The sequence below is a fragment of the Sinocyclocheilus rhinocerous genome, unplaced genomic scaffold (genome assembly GCF_001515625.1).
Source record: "Sinocyclocheilus rhinocerous isolate Xijiao unplaced genomic scaffold, SAMN03320098_v1.1 scaffold887, whole genome shotgun sequence".
NCBI lineage: Eukaryota > Metazoa > Chordata > Actinopteri > Cypriniformes > Cyprinidae > Sinocyclocheilus > Sinocyclocheilus rhinocerous.
Genome location: NW_015634028.1, coordinates 376,473 through 398,501, shown reverse-complemented (window position 1 = coordinate 398,501; position 22,029 = coordinate 376,473). Strand labels below are relative to the sequence as shown.

At 38.6% G+C, this 22,029-nt stretch overlaps 1 protein-coding gene across 1 annotated transcript in view; it reads left to right on the top strand.

Annotated features, from left to right (window-relative positions):
* Positions 1 to 22,029, top strand: part of myo3b (myosin IIIB) — a 157,112-nt gene that overhangs the window by 110,405 nt on the left and 24,678 nt on the right. Inside the window, exons 28-35 of the mRNA XM_016559089.1 lie at positions 2,419 to 2,496; positions 2,881 to 3,086; positions 6,186 to 6,297; positions 10,311 to 10,473; positions 11,404 to 11,484; positions 16,640 to 16,694; positions 18,580 to 18,631; positions 20,065 to 20,179. Of these exons, the coding sequence (XP_016414575.1) occupies positions 2,419 to 2,496; positions 2,881 to 3,086; positions 6,186 to 6,297; positions 10,311 to 10,473; positions 11,404 to 11,484; positions 16,640 to 16,694; positions 18,580 to 18,631; positions 20,065 to 20,179 (862 nt within the window). The remainder of the gene's footprint in view (positions 1 to 2,418; positions 2,497 to 2,880; positions 3,087 to 6,185; positions 6,298 to 10,310; positions 10,474 to 11,403; positions 11,485 to 16,639; positions 16,695 to 18,579; positions 18,632 to 20,064; positions 20,180 to 22,029) is intronic.

Sequence of the window (22,029 nt, the reverse complement as noted above, 5' to 3'; positions counted from 1 at the left end):
CAGACCTCCCTGGTGGTTGATGTAAGAGACCACCGCTGTTTTGTCGGTATGCACCAACACATGGCGATCTCTTAGGTCCGGGAGGAAGTGTTTCAACGCTAGAAACACGGCCAGCATCTCCAGGCAGTTGATGTGCCATGTGAGAAGGCGACCACTCCACAGACCTCGGGCCAAGCGGCCACTCATGACCGCTCCCCAGCCGGTGAGGGACCCGTCCGTCGTTAGCGTTTACGCGGCGACAAGGAGCTCCCAGCACCGGGCCCAGAGACAAGTGGAGGATCATGGTTCATGTCTAAGGCACATAGGCATTGCCGCGTGACCTTGAGCATGCGGAGCGGGTTTCCCCTCAGGGAGAACCCCTTGGTCTTCAGCCACCACTGTAGGGGTCTCATGTACAGCAGGCCAAAAGGTATCACGCTGGACGCAGCTGCCATCAGACCCAACAGTCTCTGAAACTGCTTGATAGTGAGTGACCGGCCTTCTCTCACTCTCGCGACTGCAGTGAGGATTGACTTGATCCGAGCAACACTAAATAAGACTCACAACAGATTTTCGACTGGCACACACACAGAGCGCTTGCTGAATGACAGAACGCTGGCGCCGGTTCCACGGCACATGCTTTTATAGCTTCCTGGTCTCTACGTCACCCGCCCGTGACATCTCGCCCATCCATTGGACTGATTACACACGTGATTCAGAGCGTGGTCACGCTGAAGGCATTCCCATAGCGTTTCGACGCAGCTCGAGTTCCTGAACGGGAACCCTGGATAATTATTTCTCCCTTTCCTCTGTTCTGTGTGTAAGATTAAAACAGTCCTGCAGACTACCTGCTGCATCAGAGAAATATAATTATACACCAGAGCACAGAACCCAATTAATTAGTTCCAGTTAATATTGCAGATACTTTTAAACTGCTTCAGTCACAGATGAGACAATTTACAGAGTTCTGCTTGTAAGCAGAAGTGGGACAGATGTCTTATTAAAACACTGGGTTAGTTCGATTGTCTCTCAGTCAGGGTGCATGTCCAACCCTTCAGTTCCTCATAAAGATCACACACACACCTGCCTCACCACACGCAGATGAAATAGAATATGAAGACACACTTTGCTGGTATAGACCTGCTCTAAATTATGTATCACCTTGATAAATTCATGAGGTCTGTTGTAGCGATGGCTGTTATACACATCATATCTCGTCCTTGTTAAGAACAGTTGGAAGCCTGAAGTTCATTATGAAAACACGTCCCTGCAGTATTAAACCCATCATGCTCAGGGATCTTTGCTTGGATCGTGATGTTTTAAAGTGCTTGTTTTGTGTCTTTACATAAATATGAAGTGATCATTGTCATCTTCCCTATTAATAGTGTTATATAGTAGTAGATTCATGCAAAAACAGTTCCATTACAATAGTTCCATTTATTAACATTAGTCACTACATCACCTAACTTGCACAAACAATAAAACACACTTGAAAAGCATTTAATTTCAACATTTACATAAACTAACAATAAACATTTGTATTTCATTACCTAGCATTAACAAAGATTGCAAATATTGTTTGTTAATGCATTAACAAATTTTAACTAATGGGACCATATTGGAAAGTGTTCCAAAATATGTTGTCAAGTCAAGTCACATTAATTTGTCTAGTGCTTTACAACACAGATTTCAAAACAGCTTCACAGAAATAAACAGTTAAATAAAATTCAATGGGAAATTCATGGCTAAACGTCTCACACACACACACACACACACACACACACACACACACACACACACACACTCACACACACACACACACACTCACCCCTACTGGCTTACAAACAAACATGATTATAGATTTTCATAATACTAACCTCATAAGCTATGTTTTTATTAACATGATAATTGATGTAACTGTGAAACCGACCCAACTTCCTGAGAAAAAAAAAACTATTTTATGAAGTGGCAGTTTTAAATGAATTTGTATGATGCAGTTTGTATGGAAACATGCATTTTTTAGAAGAAAAAAAAAGCATGAAGGTCCATCCTATTTATTTAAATGAAAAAGACTTATGCAAAATTCATACAAATTAAGCCACCAATTGGCCAAATTATTTCAAGTTGTCCTTGACTAACACTGTACCTATAGTCCATAGGTCTTGTTTTGTCATTATGTTCCAATTCTTTAAAAAAAAAAAAAAAAAAACCCTGTAGGTTTTTTTTTTTTTTTTTTTGTAATTTAGTTGATAAAATTGTGTTAACTTCTGTCATACATGAACAGGAAGGTTACATGTTCATTTAGTCTAAAACAGAATACAATGTGTTAATTTTCTGTGTGCTTAGATGTATGTGTGTGTACATATGTGTGTATTGGTGATGAGCACATTTTCTGCATGTAGACTAAGCTACAGTAAGTGTGTTTATGCGTGTGTTTAGGTGGACACCATGGAAATGATGCGTCACCCAGAGGAAACCACTAACATGAGGAGACAGACAGTGGCATCTTATTTCAGGGTGAGTTCTCAGCACATCACATCATTAGTCTTGTATTGTGTTGCTCTATATAGTAAAAATGTATATCTTGGCCTGCATGCTTAATCAGATGATTTGTCAGCATTTTTTAATTAAGTGTGTCTGCTAGGCTGATTACCAGAAGTTTTACTTTCTCATTGCAACAAGTACAAAATCTATACTGTCAACTGTCAACATTTAAATAAATGCTATGCTTCAATTATGCATCAAACTACTTTTAACATTTAAAAAAAATTTTTTTTTTTTTTTTTCATTGACCTTGTCTTTTCACACACATGGCACAAAAGTTAGCCAGGACTGTCCCTTCGAAAATTAGGTACATGACGGTTCTGTTTGTGTGGGTGTGTGTGTGTGTGTCTATTTCAGTACTCTCTCATGGACCTGCTGTCTAAGATGGTGGTGGGAACGCCTCATTTCGTCCGCTGTATCAAACCAAATGATGACCGGCAGGCTCTGCTCTTCAATAAGGAGCGCGTGATGGTTCAGCTGCGTTACACCGGCATCCTAGAGACCGTCAACATCCGCCGGCAGGGCTATTCTCACCGCATACTCATCGAGGAGTTTGTTAACAGGTAGGAAACAGCCACAGTGTAACAACACTGGTAGAATGAGTGTTGCGCTTGTCCCACAGGGCCTGAGAAACAACGCAGATCACACAAAACACAAGCTGCTAATGAGAGCGGGAGGAGAGAGATTAGGAATGACTCAGTGAACACGACATCCTGAGAGAAGACTGACAATTCACAGCAAGTCAGAGAGAATATTGTTGAGTTAAATATGTGATGCACTTCACAAGCTGATTCCTGAAGTTGTAACGTCTAGTTAAAATGGGAAATGTTTTCATTTTGTGGTTCATTAAGTTCATTTAATTGGTCACACTTTATTGGGGTCCAATTCTCAGTATTAACTAATTATTAACTATGACTTTTGCTGCTTATTAATAGTTAGGAAGGTAGTTGTTAAGTTTCGATATGGCTAGGATTAAAATATGGTCTTGCAGAATAAGGCATTAATATGTGCTTTATAAGTACTAATAAACAGCCAATATCCTAGTAATATGCATGCTAGAAACCAACTAGTTAATAGTAAGAACTGGTCCCTAAACTAAAGTGTTACCACTTGTTGATTGCTATTGTTCATATTTAGTGTTAGGAATCAAAATAAACATTTAAAGGGTTAGTTCACCCAAAAATGTTCTTTCAAACCAAGAAGGCTTTTGTTCATCTTTGGAACATAAATTAAGATAATTTTAATATTCTACAATTTTGGTTCTGTTATGTCAAGCAAGCATGGTTTACCATATTTGATTAGCTCTATGCATGTTCATTGATCAATGTTTGCATGTGAATAAGAGCTTAAATAACTTTAATAGCTTAAAACTGTTCGTCATATAAAGTGAAGACTTGGATTAAACTGCTCGATTCATTTGGAGTATTTTTTATGACATCTTTATGAACTTTTTGAAGCTTGAAATTTTTGGTTGATTCAAAGGATAGACAACAGTGATGAGAGAATATTAAAAATATCTTCCTTTGTGTTTCCCATAAGTCTAATGGAACAACATGAGGGTGAGTAAATGATGACAGAATTGTCATTTTTGGGTGAACTACTGTAACCCTTAAACCCTGAAATATGGTATACAATTCTTGTGTGCTGTTAATTGATTAGGCTTATGGACTTACATTGAAGGAGAGACTCAAGCTATATCTAGATCATAATATTAAAGATTTGGGATTCTGTCAATAAGAAACCAAGCAGCCATCCAGAACACCAAAGCATTATGGCAGCATTATTATCAGAACATATAAATGTACTTTTAGCTTATTTATTGATTTATTGACTGGAATTCTTGCTCCATTTTACAGAGGTTGTGTTAATAAAGGTGGTCATAATGATTATGCTATCCTGCAAAAAAACACACACACACACACACACACACATTCATACTCCAAGTCCAGACTTCATCAGTTATGCAGTCAAAATGATATTATTCTGGGCGTTCCTGTTGGACTACAGGAATTTTATTAGATTGAATTAACTGAAGCTCTTGGGCGTCATGAAAAGAAGGAAAAAAGACAGACAGACAGACAGTTAGAGAGATCAAAGCTTAGAGAACGCTCCATGAGCCCATATTGAATAGACCCACCTCCTCTAGTGCTCCCTAAAGCTCCTGGGAAACTCACGTCGCAGGTTTATTATCTATATATTTTGGCAGTTCTGAAACGAAGACCATAATCTCATCAATAATAGCTAATTAAGCCTCTGAGAATACAAGTGATGCTAAATTAGACTCTGGTTGAGTAATTAGTGCTGAAGTGGTACTTTGAAGGGGTGGAGTGAATCCGCTGAAAGTTTCTCAACGCCGTGGAAATTCATGGTCCAAATTTACTTGTCCGAGGCTTTGGGAATCGCACTTAATTTTCCATAAACTTTTCTCTTTCTTGCATTTTTCTTTCAACCCATCCATCTCTTTCTCTCGTGGGCCGTCAGATGGTGGACATGTAGGTCATCTCTTTTACATAAACATCCCAGACAATTTCTCTGCGCCCAGAGGGGCCGCTCAAACACAAGACTCTCGCCGGCTTTTTTTCCCGTCATTCTTTTGATCACAGAAGTGTCCTGATTATCCGTATTTTCCCCAGACTTCCCCGACCAGTTTGCATAAAAAAAGAAAAACTCTGTGACCGTTCTGTTTGCGTTTCCTTAGTCGGACAACGTCTTTAGTTCTTCCTGTCTGATCCACACTGACACACCAGCTCCGTAAAACCAGTTTCAGTATGAAGAAGTGGATTCAAACAGATCTTTTTGGAAACCTTCTCTGATGTTGTGAAGGAGAGCTCTTTGTATTTTCTACCAGAGACTATCAGGAGCATAATTATGAAAGACCACGGTTCAAGTGGAATCAAAGGCAGTATACTTTCTTAAACACAAAGGCTGATATCCTCCTCTTCAGAGTGAGTAAATACCCGAGATCAATCGCAAGCTTCAGATGTTTCTATGAGACTCATTTATGAGATTCAGACCAGTTTATTTATAGGCAGGTATATGCAGAAGTAAAACTGATGGCCCCCAGACAATAACAACAAGGCAACAATGGCCCCATATCTAGTGATTGATCAGAGAATCAGGTGACGCTTTACCTTTCTGTCTTGACCGTCAAATGTTTTTGTAGCAGAAAGATGTTATCATTGGAATATCTAGAGCAATATATAGAGAGATGGTCTTGCCATAGACTTTTATTTTGTTCTGTGCAAAACAGTGAAGTGTGTAATTTTTGCTTCACTGGTGGCACCAAACGGAATTACAAAAATAATGAGTTTTTTGTGAATTGTGTCATATTGCAAATTGTCATTAAAATATTGCTATATACTGTATATTGACATATACATATATATATATATATATATATATATATAAGTTATAGAGAGAGTGCTGCAGGGATTCCATATTTTTGTCGGCCAAAACACAGACATGAGTTAGCATTTTAACACTTCTGGTTCCATTTTTTGAAGGGGATTAATTGGTTAAATGCATGAAATATGGTCTGTGGTTAACACAAACATACATTTTCTCCAAACATTTTTTTTTTTTTGACACAATAGGATCAGTCACTGTACATTTATCATTTTGACTGGTGTAATGAGAGTCTGGTAATTTTGATTTTCTTGCAGGTATTACTATCTGGCCTTTCGTGCCCATCAGATGCCACAGGGCAGCAGAGAGAATGCCATTATTATACTGCAGAGAGCCAAACTGGACAACTGGGTCCTGGGCAAGACCAAGGTACAGTTATCATCTTTCTTTCAAAGTATGTTTTTTTAATTTTATTTTCATCCTTTTATCTCTCTCTCTCTCTCCGTCAGTGTTCTTCAATTTAGTATGCTGTATTGCAAAGCAACAAAAAGTACTACGGTACTACCAGGAAATTTTACCCTGTACTGCATTAAAATACCAAGGCTTTTTGGGCATATACCATGGTAGAATAGCTTAGTTTACTTTGAAGAATCATATAAATGCCTCGGTACATGAATGTAGTGACTATTCAGTACCATAATTTTACCATCGGTTATTACCACTGTACAATGGTACTGTTACGGTATGGCAATACAATAACTCACACGACTAAGAAGAATAGTTCAGGATCACTTGTTTAATATCAAACTCACTGGAGAACTGGAACAAATGCTAACAAACACAATTGCAAACGAGAACCAACAAATACTGATAGAGAACTGAAGGCTTACGTACACAAAGCAAAGAAGAAACTAATGAGTTAATCAACAAGACACAGGTGAAAATAATTAAGTAAAAGACAACTCAGGAAAACTAGGTCATGGCAAAACCAAAACACAACAAAGGAGGGAACACAGATCATACATGTAACAGTTCGCCCCTTTCTAGGAAGGTGTGTCCTCACGCCGTATAAATAGAATAGCTGAGGAGGGAGGGCTGGGGCTCTGGAGGAGAGCGGAGAGCAACAGAAAAATAATAGTCCTAAGTCTCTAAAGCAGTCTAAGGTGGAGTGGGAGGAGCCAGTGGGGAGCTAGGAGCAGGAGGAGCCAGATGCAATGACAGAGTTCAGCCAGGACGAGACCCCAGGGCGGAGTCGAAGGCAGGAGGAGCCATGGTGGAGACAACCTGATGGTAGCCGACACCCTGGGGGCGACCAACGGAGAAGAAGCTTCCACTGAAGGGGACCCAGGGGGAGCTGATGTGCCAATGAGCCCAAGCAACGCCGGTGGTACTGGAGGCCAAGGTGCAGCCACGGCGACGAGTGTCCAAGATGGAGCCAGATGGCCAGAGGACAGAGGCTGAGCCGGTGGGACCGAGGACGAAGGCGGAGCCAAATGGAGCTGAAGGCGCAGACAGGTCAACGTCTGATGAAGGCATGGCTGGAGAGACAAGGGAACCTGGAGAAGATGTATGGCTGATGTTTTCTGGTGGAGCCAAGGGAGGGAGGAGCCAAGGCAGAGCCGCAGTGTCGACAGGCCGAGGTGGAGCGATGGTCACAGACGCTGGAAACGGAGACGGGGGATCCTCTGTGCTGGACGGAGCTGGTGGCCTGAAGACACATGACAGATCCTTACAGCACGTGGGAGATGCAGAGGGGCTGAAGGACAGCAGTGGAGGCGGGGCTGGGGAACTGGCTGATTGAGGAAGTGGGAGAGGGAGGCTGGGAGGGAACACAGGAGAACAGGAGCTGGGCGGAACCAGCAGGGATATAGGAGATTCTGGGCTGGACGGAATCAACGAAGACGCAGGAGATTCAGAGAACACTGGAGATTCAGGAGAACTGGGAATAACCTCTTTAAACCAGTCTATAAGATCCTCCTCAAAAATGTCCTTAAGTTCCTCATAATAAGCTCCACATGCCAGGCTCAACTCACTCACTGTGGCGGGAGTATGGGCTGGGATTTCATCTAAGCCGTCGATCTCCACTAACACTCCCTCGGTTATCTGCGGTGTTGCCGGCTCTCACACCTGGTCAGACGCATGATATGAAGCAGGCTCCGGGGCGATGACTCTCTCCAACCTATTCCTTGGTTCAGGCTCATCAATCGCAGAAGGCCGTTTTCCACGGTCTGCAATGGGCACATGCAACAACACCATCATGTCGTTCGGCAGTGGTGGATGGCTGGTCTTTGGCAGTGATGGAGTGGGGCTGGTGGCGAAGTCATTATCCACGGGGCCGATGGTGAAAGGCGAGCTGTTGTTCACCAGCAGCGAAATCCTCCTTGGACAGTCCGCTGGAAGGCGTGCATTCAATCGCTCGGTCAGGCTGGTATGGTAAAAAACACATAGCGAGCAATCAGGGTAGTGCATAAGGAAAGCCAGATGGATGAAGTCCCGTGTGTGGTCTTCCAGTGGGCGGTCTCCAAGCGGAGAAGCTGGACTGCAGGAAGGTCCACGGGGGAAAAAAAAGAGATTAAAAAGAAACAAAAGAGGGAAAAACGCTGCTAATAATATTACTGTTTGTTGTCAGTTGTTCTGTTACAGTATGGTAGTATAATAACTTGTACGACAAAGAAGAATAGTTCAGGAACATTTGTTTAATATCAAACTAACTGGAGAACAGGATCAAATGCTTTGCAGACATCCTGGCATCCAGTTTATTGGGTGAGGGGACTGTGACGATTTGTTAATCTAATGAATAACTGATTTGTTAAATCAAATGAAAAATTGTGTGTTTGATTGGTCCAGACGCTACACAAACACAATTGCTAACGAGAGCCAACAAATACTGAGGGAGAACAGAAGGCTTAAGTACACAAAGCAAACAAGGAACTAATGAGTTAATTAACAACAAATAAGACAACTCAGGAAAACTAGGTCACAGGCCAAAACAAAAACACAACAAAGGAGGGAACACAGATCATACATGCAACAGGTACAGCCCCAGTATATATATATATATTTTTTTTTTTTACAGGAAAATCCCTGTTTTTTCGTACAATATTGCCAACACATTTATTAAATACAGAAACGAGCCTGTTCTAGGAACAGTGAACATACTGAAAAACTAAGAAAAGGGTTCAGAGAGGTCATACATGTTAATAAATCACACAAGCATATATAAAACAAACAATAAATAGCAACATTTGTTTTAGTAGCAGCAGGGATGGACTGGCCATAGGGCCATAGGGATTTCATGGTGGGCTGTCGAAACCAAATATACAGTGCCTTCAAAAAGTATTCAGACCCCTTCATTTAGTTTAATGACAAAGCCAAAACCAGATTTGTGTTAACATTGCTAAAGAAAAAAACGGAATTATCACTACTTCATTAAAGCACTTTTGGCAGCAATCAGCAACCCAGGCTTATTGGGAAATAATGTACATGTGGCGGCATTTCTGCAAAATTTTGTGACACTTTCAAAGTGAAATGTCCAGTCTGTGGTGCAAGTTTTATCCAAAACTGATGAACATAAATCTTTCAACATTTGATTTTGTTTGTTGTACATACCGCGGAAATGAAGAGTCCGCTGTCCGGTGAGTGGTTCTAAAAGGTTGATGCTCTGTCATGTTTGAAAATAGCCACCTAAGCTAAACTAAACCCAGCTTGTTTCTACAAGCCACCCTGCATCTCAAGTGCAGTTCTGCACCAGGTGAGCTGTTGAGCAAGTTTACTACATCAGATAATACATTTATATGGAGCTGGTTATGTGATGTAAACATCAAAATTTATTAGTTTACAAATCATGCTCAATATTAGATCCATATTACTCTGACTGACATTCCAATTATATCATAGGCTTTCATTATTGTGCTCCTAACAGCCATTAAAATGTCTGATAGAAAATACGTAAAGCTGTGGATCAGTCAGGCAGAGCTAGACATTGACCAAACTAACTAAAAAAGCTCTACACGTGTGTGACTTTGTGTCTCGGAGATGGTTAATTGGGATGTCTGCTATAGATATACATCATTTATTATTAATTTGCCTTTCATAGCACAGAGAACAATTTTAGCTTTGTCTATTAGTGCATTTCTGTCAAACCAATGCTTCCAGAAAAAGTATTTATAAGCCAAGGTCATGGTTTCTTTCCTCACATTCTTTCACAATCGCTCACTCTCACTTCTGTCTGTCTGAGAAGTTAAAGTAGTTATCTGTGGATCTAATTGACCAGATGGTTGGCATCTGCAACTCTGGAAAAAAAAAAAAAAAAGTTCAAAGAGTCCTTTTTCAACCTGAATCCCTTGATTATTTTGTGTCCCCGACAGACACATGAAGGTGGTGTTTTTATTGTAAGGTCTGAGCATGCTTCCCTGCATCTGTGACTGTATGTGTCTTTGCAGGTGTTTCTGAAGTACTATCACGTGGAGCAGCTCAATCTGATGTTGCGGGAGGTGATCGCGCGGGTGGTGTTGATGCAGGCCTACACCAAAGGCTGGCTGGGAGCTCGGCGATATCGGAGAGAGAGAGAGAAACGCAACAACGGGGCGATTATTATACAGTCAGGTTCTTGTAACCCAAACGCATTACCAAATGACTCTGATAGCAGATGCATGTACAGGGCTCAACAGTAAGGATATATGGATGGTCTGAGGCTAGTTTGTGAGGGTCACTGCATTTTACGTTTGTTAATCATGTGTGATGATTTATTTCGGCAACTAAAATTAATTTTATATAGCTGTCTAATATGAAGGAGGAAATCTGTTGAAGTTTCAAGGACAAAACATGGTTAGAATGGATGGAAAATTCTAAAGAAAAATGGGCTGCACTGTATGGCATTTTACAGCAAAATTAATAACTTGCTTTGCATACACTATTGTTTATAAATTTGGGGTTGGTAAAGCTTTTTATGTTTTTGAAAGAGCTCTTATGTAAAATTGTAAAATATTATTTGAATTTAAAATAACTGTTTTCTATTGTAATATGTTCCTGTGATCAAAGCTGAATTTTCAGCATCATTACTCCAGTCTTCAGTGTCAGAAATCATTCTAATATGCTGATTTGCTGCTCAAGAAACAATTCTAATGTTGAAATCATTTGTGCTGCTTAATATTTTTGTGGAGACAGTGATGCATTTTTTTCAGGATTCTTTAATGAATAGAAAGTTTAAAGAACAGCATTTATTTGTAATAGAAATCTTTAAAAATATATATTTACTGTCACTTTTGATCAGTTTAATGCTGAATAAAATTATTAATTTATTTAAATTAGAATTTTACTGACCCCAAAAATTAACAATGTATCATATTTGTGACTGTTTATCCATTGAGAATGTTGTAAGTAAAAATCTGAACTACTGGTTGAACTTTAAAAAAAAAAACGTATTGTTGATCTCCGTTTTGTTGCACTGCTGTGATGAATACTAAAAAATGTTTGCCACTATAAACTAGTATTCCATGTTAATCACCTCATGTCTTTCTTTGTGTCTCGGTGTAGCCTGGAGGGGTTATGTGGCCCGTCAGAATCTGAAGCAGATAAAGAGAGAGCGTGAGCAGGCTGCTGTACGGATCCAGTCAAGTACGTATCTCTGAGCATTCTGTGCAACTCAAATAACGCTAATGTCGCTATATTGTGGAAATATTCCCTGAAGAAATTCTACTCTTTACTTTCATTTTCTTTATTTTTCTCTGAATTTCAGTGTAGTGTGATTTATTGGCATGACAAACAACACTCATTTGTAAAGCATCTGAGCTGTGAAGTCAAGTCAAGTCACCTTTATTTGTATAGCGCTTTATACAATACAGATTGTGTCAAAGCAGCTTTACAGTGTCAAACAGGAAAATAGTTTGTCAATAATGCAAGAGGACAATAACAAAGAGTCATTTTTCAGTTCAAGTCAGTTCATTGATGAGTCAGTGATGTCATCATCCAGTTCATGGAAAAAGTGCAAAGTAAAGTAAAATAGAAATTATGAAAATCAAACTAGAACAACAAAATATAAAATAAATTGTTGTTTTTTTACTCAAAAGACACTGAATATTCTAATATTCATATTATTTATATGTAATGCTATACAAAATATAACAAAAGTTTTGGTCTGTTAGATTTTTTAAAAGAAAATGTTTATTTAGCAAGAGTGCATTAAATTGATCGAGTGACAGTGAACATTTAAAATGTGACAAAATATTTCAAATATTTGTTTCAAATAAATGCTGTTCTTTTGAACTTTCTATTCATGAAGAAACATGTATCACGGTTTCCACAAAAATATTAAACAGCACAACTGTTTTCAACATTGATAATAATAAGAAATATTTCTTGTGAAGTTTGGAGTAATGATGCTGGAAATCCAGCTTTGCCATCACAAGAATAAATTACATTTTAAAATATATTCAAATAGGAATTGGCAATTTTGAACTGTAATAATATTTCACTATATTACTGTTTTTATTGTAGTTTTAATACAGCCTTGGTGAGATTAGGATATTCTTTCAAAAACATAAAGAAAAAAAAAAAAATCTTAGACCCCAAAGTTTTGAATGGTAGTGTAATTATCAAGATGACTGGAGTGTTCAGAAAATTAAGTAGTAACAGTAGTGAAAATGTATGAGCCAAGAGCTAAGACAGCTCTTTCTTTCTTTCTTTCTTTCTTTCTTTCTTTCTTTCTTTCTTTTCAAATCTCTTGCATTTTTTTTCTTCCAATCATGAACTTCTGCATCTTCACAAAGTGCCTTTTTTGATCTCAACAAACAATCCCATGAAACAGTGCTGCTAAATTAATCATGTGTGAAGCCAAAATGTTGCTTCTCTTTTGCAAGTTTGGGTCACAGCATTTGGTCCCCATGTTTCTTGAGCTTCTCTCTTTGCTTTCATCTGTTTCCCAGAGCAGGCGGCAGAGGAGTGAAGAGAGAGAGAGAGCGATAGAGAGAGGGATGAGAGGGTGGGGGGTGCTGGGGGTTCCCTGCCACTTCCTCTCTCACATTCCCGGCCCATTACAGACTCTCACATACCAGAAACAAGATGGTTTTTTATACTGTCACCCTTTTCATCAGAAATGTAAATGAATTCTTACTCGGTGTGGCCTGACAGAGATCAAAGCGGGCATATTAACCTTCTCGGGGTGCGTTTCCATCGCCACGCTCGTCTTCTGAGGGCATGAGGAGAGAGGGGCGGAGGCAGGGGTCCAGGGGAGGAAGGAGAGGGGAGGAGTGATGCTATTGTTCTCCTCTCCTCTTCTGGAGTACTTCAGTTCCCCTTTTTGACAGACGTCTCTCTCTCTCGCTCTGTGCTCGCAGTGTGTCCGCTGGTGCAGGGGGCACGGTGTTCGGCCACATGTTCAGAGCTGTGTAGAGGTGTGTGTATCCACTCTGAGGTGGACCGCATTAGCATTTCTAAAATAAACACCCGTCTTTCAAACATTTGAGGTCCATACACTGAGAATATGCCGAGCACAGTATGCAAATTTAACAGCTGCTTTAGGGGGGAAATGTTTTCTATATCCATAGGATATCTTTAGGAAATTTTGGTAAACATTCTGTCCTGAGGTTAATCTTCTGCAACTCAAACTGTATTTTAGTAAACGACAACTATATTAATTCTTTCCCCACCAGCGTTTTTGAAAAAAAGTTGCCAGCCACCGCCGTCATTTTTGATGATTTTCACTCAAATTTCATGGCCCCCAGAATCTTTTGTTTTATGAATATCTGAACATGCAATACATCAAAATAAAGAACAGAGCCTCTACTTTTTTAAAGGGGTCATATGATGCGATTTCAATTTTTCCTTTCTCTTTGGAGTGTTACAAGCTCTAGAGCGGACTGCGCTTGTCAAAGGAGGGGGCTTTGTTGAAAACGACGCGTTTGAGAGAGGCGGGGCATAGAGGACCTACAATAATGTACAGTACTTGAAAAATAATGTGTTTTTTGAACATTAAAGCATGTCAACATATTCTGTTACACCAAATACACAAAATAATGATCTTTAAAATAGCATCATATGACCCCTTTAAACAAAAAAGAAAATCAGTTTTATTCTAGCTTCAAGCATTCTTTTTTTTATCAACAATTTAATGTAGGTAAGTTTTATTAAACGAAAAGCTGAGAAAATCACGTTTTTATCAAATACTACATCTGGATCATATTCAGTAGGATGATCAAAGAAAATATGTAGTAGATCGCTTCCATCAATACCCCCAAAGCTTCACAGTCCTTTGGCACTTCCGGGATCGCCATTTCACTCGTTAACATTAGACAGTTTTCATTTATATGCTGTTTGTTGTTGATGATCGCATTGTTTTTCATATGCATATGCATACATACGAGATCGCTCGTTTCTGCGTCTTCCTCGTTGTGTTTTTGTATGTTTTTGATCTGCACATTCTAGACTCATTCAGGAGATGCGTAATAGTATTTCCAGTGAGGCTAATATTAATTTCAATGTGAGCTAATTTAAGTTCACTGGTAACCCGTTTAAATCTGAGACAATGCAATATAGGGACCCACTTTATATTAAGTGTCCTTAACTGCAATGTACTTACATTTACATTAATCATACAATGCATTTATTTTTACATTGTACTTGTATTTGAAAATACTGTCCTGTAATTACGTCTATAATTAATTTCTGTAGTTACATCTATAATTACACTGTTGACCCTACCTCTATCCCTTAAACCTAACCAGACCACCAAACCTGTCCCTAACCGTATCCCACCTCAATAGCAGCAAAAGTGTTTAGCAAATCAACATAAACACAACAGGTGCATTATACCTAACAATTCATTCTTTTATTATTAAGTAAATAGTATTTAAAGACGCCTAATATAAAGTGGGGCCCAATATGGTTTATTGATATTACACTAAACATGTTCAAAGCAAATGTGTCAAATAACACATTCATGATATCTTACGGCTGTTTAAAAAACACATGTAAATATTACAAAGTACTTGTAAATATAATTACCACATTATAAAGCCTTTTGGACCTTTACAATAAGACTTTGTATTTGCCACTTTACACTAAAAGAACACTAATAAAATGTAGTAAGATACTCTGTGCAGATCTTTAAAAAAATGTCAAGATATGAGAATTATAACTGTGGGAATTATAATCCATTATAACTTAAGTGACATGTTGTTCATCATGTGTTATAAACCATCATATTCTTAAAAGCTATGACCACAAATAGGTAAGTATTATAATGCAGTATAACTGTTGTTAAAATTATTCATGTTCACACAAGGCTTTTATGCATTAAATATAACTGGGGTGTGTTTCCCAAAAGTACTGTTAGCTTACTGCGTATGCAGGTTCTGTCTTTACCAACACAGTTTAACAATTCCCAAAACCATAAATCCAACAAACATTCACAAACAGCATCATGAAGTTGTGTGGTTGGGAGCATAGTTTCTTGTTAGTATGACATGTGGACTGACATAGATCATGCTCTAGGGCGCAGTAAGCAAGCCAACATGCAGCACATTCTGTATCTTTCAACCCATTTAAATATGTGTGTGTGTGTGTGTGTGTGTGTGTGTGTGTGTGTGTGTGAACAATCAGCAGTGTTTTTGAAGAATGTGCTGATGTGTAAATGTGTAAAGGAGTCTTGGAGTGTGACATAAGGAAAGCATCAACCAAACATCAAATAATCCAAAACGATGAGTAGTGAACACAAGTAGTGAAGTGCTCCTCAGCTGGCATGTTCAATAGAGCAGCATCTTAGAGAAATGATGTTGTGAAGAAAGCTGCTGATGACATGTACACGGGAATAAAGTGTACACCAATTACATACTGCATGTTAACTTGCTTAAAATATCAACGGCTTTCTGCTGTGTAAATTAACTGTAAATATATAACATTAATTGTGGTCTCAAATTATTATTCCACCAACCGCATGTGACGTCATTAATGACAGTCCTGTATTGTTGAATCAATGAGGTCCAAATGACAGAAGTGCAACCATGTTACTATGCTTTTGGGAAACAGTCATGACTGGCTAGTTAGTTTCTTCAGTGATGCACAGTACTATGGTGGTTAAGCAGCAAGTTACGTTGTGTACAGAAAACGCACCCCTGGCTGCGTATACATCTGAACACCCTCCAAAACACGACAAACTATATACACTCTCACTCTGTTTCCAGTGGTTTGTGTGTTTGAGTTTACAGGCCTGTGTTCACACCGTGATCTGCTCTGCTCTGCTCTGATTAAAGCCTGAAGTTTTGTGAGTTTTAATTGGGCGTCTTGTTGAAAGTGGAATAAATGACTGCTTTAGCATTTTAGAGCAGCGCTGCTGCTTTCATGTGTTCTGAGGTTTACACTCATTTGTATGAGTGATAAAGTACTAATTGCTCACTCAGAGCTCATTGTGTATTTTTATCCTAAACATTCACTTAGTGTGTCTGATCAAGGGAAACAATTTATCCGAATCTATGTATACAAGTAGGACACTTTTACATTACATTCGATATAACCAAAAACCTAAATACACTATTAGTCATACTAATCTGTGGCATTTTTTATTAACGGGGTTTTCATTGCTCAAACTTAGTGTTAGTGATTTGGACAAACCCACCCTCTGTATTCATCTTTGCTAGAATTGCTTGCGCCTTTTGTGCTACAAATTCCTCAATAGGTGTGCTATTACATTTCTGAGCAATCATATTTATGATTCTCTCCTTGTTGATGATATGATTCATGTTATTTTATTCATTGTTTGTGTGAATGTTTGTTACAGCATACAGAGGCTACAGAGTCAGGAAAGACTACAAACAGAGTCAACAATGGACTGGGTGAGTGAGGGTGTGTTCATTGTGTTTGTTTCCTTTGTATGTTATCATGGTGTATTTTTGCATGATTGTGTGTTTAGGCATCTGTTTGTTCTATACAGTAGGTCTCCTACAGCACGTCCCAGTGATGTTGTGGTAGAGTGTGTGCAAACATTGTATTCACCTTCCTTAAATCATAGCTCCTGAGTGAAAATCCACTCGCACACACATGCACTCTGTTAACAAACACTAGTAGATGATGGTCTTTAACCTCACTGCAGATCTGGCTTCTGACAGAAATGTTGCAGTGTTCAGAAGACGCTGATGATCAGTGTTGTTGAATGCAAGTTAATATGAAACAAAATGCAGATAACTACCAATAATCAGCTCTTTTATTTAAAAAAAAAAAATGCAAGAAAAGTTTTATTTTAATTTTGGCTTTGATTTGACAAAAAAAAATTATGTATTCAATATTGAAAAATGTAATTATGTACAATAACATGTATTTGATTAGTTTCTTTTTTGCTATGTTTTGTTTCATTTTGCTTTGTTTTTTGTTTTGTTTTGTTGTTTTGTGTTGTTTTGCTTTGTTTAGTTTTTTGTTTTGTTGTTGTTGTTTTGTTTAGTTTTGTTTCGCTTTGCTTTGTTTTTTGTTTTGTTTTGTTTTGTTCAGAAATGACACAAACTGCATTTAACCATGCACTGCCCTCAACAGCTCAAGGTGTCAACGCAGGTGCACTAGACTCTTTTTGAAACATAATTTTAAATCTTTTGCCCATTTTTTAAGAATGTGAATCCTTATGTCTTGATCACAGTTAAAATGAGCTCTCAGAGTTATGCTTTATGTTTAGTGCACAGATTTATTTTCATATTATTTTTTTGTAGCAGAAAGATTGTTGATAATCATATCGTGATAACTCGTTTTAATAGATTTTGAAAATCTAAAGTTTTCTTCCGCCCTCCCACATCTGAGTGTTTTTGGGGGGTTTGGGGGTGTATCCTCCAGCCGGTCGGCTTATCAGAGGGGATCCTCAATGCTTGTTTATATCAGAAGTCTCAGTGGTGAAACTTCAAACCTCACACTTTGCTATTCTGTTTCATCAGGGCTGGAGAGAAGCGTTATAGATTTATTTTGACATCAACTGGCCCAATTTTCCCTTGTAAAGTTCATAAACTTACCTACATGCTCATTAGCTGACAGGAGCAGGTGTGTGTGAGCGCTATCACAGGGTTCGAGTACCAGATGACATCAGTGTGTGTGTGTGCATTAAATGTTCCATCCTTGTGCGTCAAGAGTTACTGCACTAAATTGTTATGTCACGGTTGACTTGATGAGGATGATGTCATTGATATTGTTGTGGTCACATGTATGCAGAAGAACATTTTGAGTTGCTTTTTCACAGCTCAGGAGACTCTTATACGTCTCTTATAAGTTATAAGTCTCTTTTTTTCTCAGAAACTGCTAGCGTTATTATGAACAACACAATATATAATGAAAATATACAGCATGTGAAATAAAGAATAATGTAATGGAATGAAAACTGGGACCAGAATAAATATACAAGGACCTATAGAGTATAATGAAAGGAAGCAGCTGGACCTGGTGGTGGAGAACATGAGCTGTTCCTCATAATGTTCTGGGCCTTTCTTCAGGTCTGCTGTTCATGTAATGAAACTAGGCTTCATAGGCCGTCTCAGTGCCACACATTGATTTTAGAGCAGATGTTTACAATGGTTTGAAGGAGAGAGCGATGTAAACCAGAATACTCGCAATATAAGTGTTGCAGTAATGCAGTCATCTGATATCATCATCTTGTATTGAGCCAACTCGTTTTCTCGGAATTACGGAAATCCTAAACTTGCAGTTTGTGAGGAATTCTGACTGTTTAATGATTACTTTTCTTCTCAGACAACCCACACCTGAAAGAAGATTTTCCACCTATCACCTCCCAGTTGAAAAGGTCAGATATTATCATTACATATACAGGTGCATCTCAATAAATTAGAAAATCAACTTTCTGTTAACATGCTTGGATACAGACTTCCTATATGGTAAGTCATTTTTATACTGATATAGATAGTGAATTGGTGGGTTTTTGTTAAATGTGAGCCAAAATCATCACAATTAAAAGAACCAAAGACTTAAACTACTTCAGTCTGTGTGCATTGAATTTATTTAATACACGAGTTTCACAATTTGAGTTGAATTACTGAAATAAATGAACTTTTCCACGACATTCTAATTTATTGAGATGCACCTGTATGTATAATTTTAAACACAAAATAGAACTGCGTTGCTGCTCTTTTCCGGGCTGCTATAAAGGTTTTACCTGCTTTTATGGTGCTTCCTGTCATTTTGCCCTTGGTCACTGTATGCTTTTATGGTATGGAATATTGCAGCAGGAGCATCCTCTGAATATGCAGGTTTGAAACAACACAGAGCTGAGTAAACATGGACAGATGTCATTTTTGAACAAACTAGTCCTTTAATTGCACGTCTGATACGGCTCGAGTTAATATGAACTCTACTGTCACCCGACTGCACTGAATATTACACAGAGCAACCCTCAGATCAAACAGCACAGTCCTTGAGACAAAAGAGACAGTTCCCTCATAGAGATTTCACTTCTCCGCTGAGAGAGAGAGAGAGCGAGCGAGCGAAGAACCCATGGAGGTAGAGAGAGAAGGAGTGAATCAAAAGGCTGGAAAAGCATGGTAGAGAGTAAACCTGACTTCTCCCTGAGGTGATTTGTCTTTTTTGCTGCTCTCTCTACAGATGTTGGAGCCCCTTTTTTCCAGTAAAGACCTGAGGTTCTTTGCTAGGACTTTGATATCCTACTCGAATTCAATATGTGAAATAGTAGAGCCACTCTGTGACTTGAAGTACATCGCTGCGCTTTGAAGTCTGATCCAATTTTTGCTGCTCGCCATTTGATGTTGAAAGGATGAGATGAAGAAAACGTACAGTTTTTGCCAGTTACTCTGCTGAGCATATGTAAGATTAAAACAGCCCGCTCCTTTGGAGGGTGTACTTAGAAATGTTAAGCAGATTAATTCTTTCCTATAGCTCTTTTATTCAAAGATAAAATTAAATGTGTGTGGAAGTCTGCGAGGACGGCCTCCGTTATTTCCTGCATTACAATGAAGCGAGCGTGACGAGAGAGAAAGAGAGGGAGAGCTCTGGTACCAGTGCATTAGCACTTACTGTTGCCAAACACTGTGTGTTAATGGATGCTCCAAAACAGCCTGCTCTTATTAAAGCACTTCAATTATTTCACACAAAAGACCCACTGCTGTTTTATTCGTTATGATCCGCTTGTTTATATTTGTTCGCTTTGTTTCCTGATGCGTTTTCTGTTGACGTGGGTGTGTGTGTGTGTGCATTTCTTTTCAGGTTGTCTCTGTCAGCGCAGACACGGGCAGCAGAGAGGACAGCTCCGGTGACGTGCCTGTGCTGAAGACAGACAAACAGAGTGACAGCAGAGAGAGAGACGGGCTGCAGGAGCAGGGTGAGTTCACTCACACATTTACACGTGTGTGCGTCTGCTGCTGTAACATTCCCATAGTCCCGAATGCACACACACATGCAGACATGAATAATGAACAAAAAACTTTTGACACAAATGACCCAACATTTACTCTCCCTGTTGTTGTTCCAAATTGACTTTTGAAGAACCTCTAAACTGCTTTTTTCCCCCCATAAAACGAATGTGTGACCAGTGGTCAAACTCCAAAAATGACAAAAATACCATAAAAGTACTTCAACACCTTAAAGATTGGATCGGTGACGTGACACATGTGAAATCAAATCCTTTATGCCAAGTTTGAATACACAGAAGAATCCCTTACTAGAGACGTACTCTCTAGCATAGTTTTAGAAACGGTATTTTTCATTGAAATAACATACTTTAAAAGAATATACTATGCTAAGAGTGAACTGAATGGATTAAATGAAAATGTATTGTAGTTTAAGTTGATATTAAATGCAATTAGCTGAATTTTAGAGTGTTTTTTTTTCACCTGCTTAAGTAGGACTTAAGTAAATATGTATATGCAATTTCATTATTACTTCTGTTGTATTTGAAATATGGTTAAAGTGTACTGCTGAAGCATTTATGATAAACTAAAATATACTTTAATTTCATTTCTATTATGATGTATTTAAATATATTTGCCATAACACATTTGTAATGATAAAGGTGTAGTTTAGTACATTTAAAATATGTTAATTTTAAATAGAATATTGAATAATATACTACAGGCAAAATTATAATCAAGTACTTTACATGTGCTTTAGTATGTTAAAACATCACTTCTTTAAAGCATGACAAAATGTTTTAAAATGTACTTTAAAGTAAAACTTTTAATTAGACATTACAAAATGCACTCTTAACAGTGTACTTAAGTGTAAGAAACAGTCATGAAAGTGTACTCTTTTTAAGTACACTTAATTAGCCTTTTATTTCATAAATATTATTTTCCAGTATTGTTTTTTTCTTAAATATACTTTTAAGAACTACACAGCAATTTAATACAATTAGGTGCACTTCTTTTTCAAAAGGGGTGTAGGAGATTTGTGAGCTGCAGAAAATAAGATTTCTAGTGAATAACGACCTAAATTTCACTTCCTCACAGAAAGCCATATTATGTGGCACAAGTCATATTAACTACTTTATGGTACGTTTTGAAGTTTGACATGAATGAGCAGCAGAAACATTTTGCTAAACATCTTCTTTCGCGTTTCACAAAAAAAAAAGAAAGGCATACAGGTTTGGAAGCACGTAAGGGTGAGTAAATGATGACAAAATCTTCATTTTCTGGCTAAACTATTCCTTTAATACCAGAAGTACCTGCTTTTTTCTCTCTCTCTCTGATTCTCATGTCCTGTCATATCAGCTTATGGTTTGGCTGAGCTTTCAGTTTCGGGCCAGACAACGGATCACATCAAAGACTCACACACGCCAGTGACTCTATTAAACGCTCACAGTTTACAGTGACACAGAGACCAAAACACACATATTTGCTGAACATATGTTTGCTTTGTGTTTTGCCCTGGGCTGTGAATTCCATTAATGAGAGCTGCCTGGGAGGAGTAAGAGAGTGTGTGTGTGTGTGTGTGTGTGTGTGTGTGCATCGTTACACAGAGAGAGGGAAGGTGTGTCAATCAGGGGCGGCGCTGCAGGGATCAGTTGCCGGGGGTCCATCATTAGAGTGATTAGTGAGGAAGGTGTGTGTGGGGGTGGGATTGAGATTAGCCATGTGTCTGTGGATTACCGGATTAAGACAGATAATGTAACACACACTCCGCTCTGCAGTGGTTCTGGATTACTGTCAGATCAACAGAGCACGGCTGGGTTAG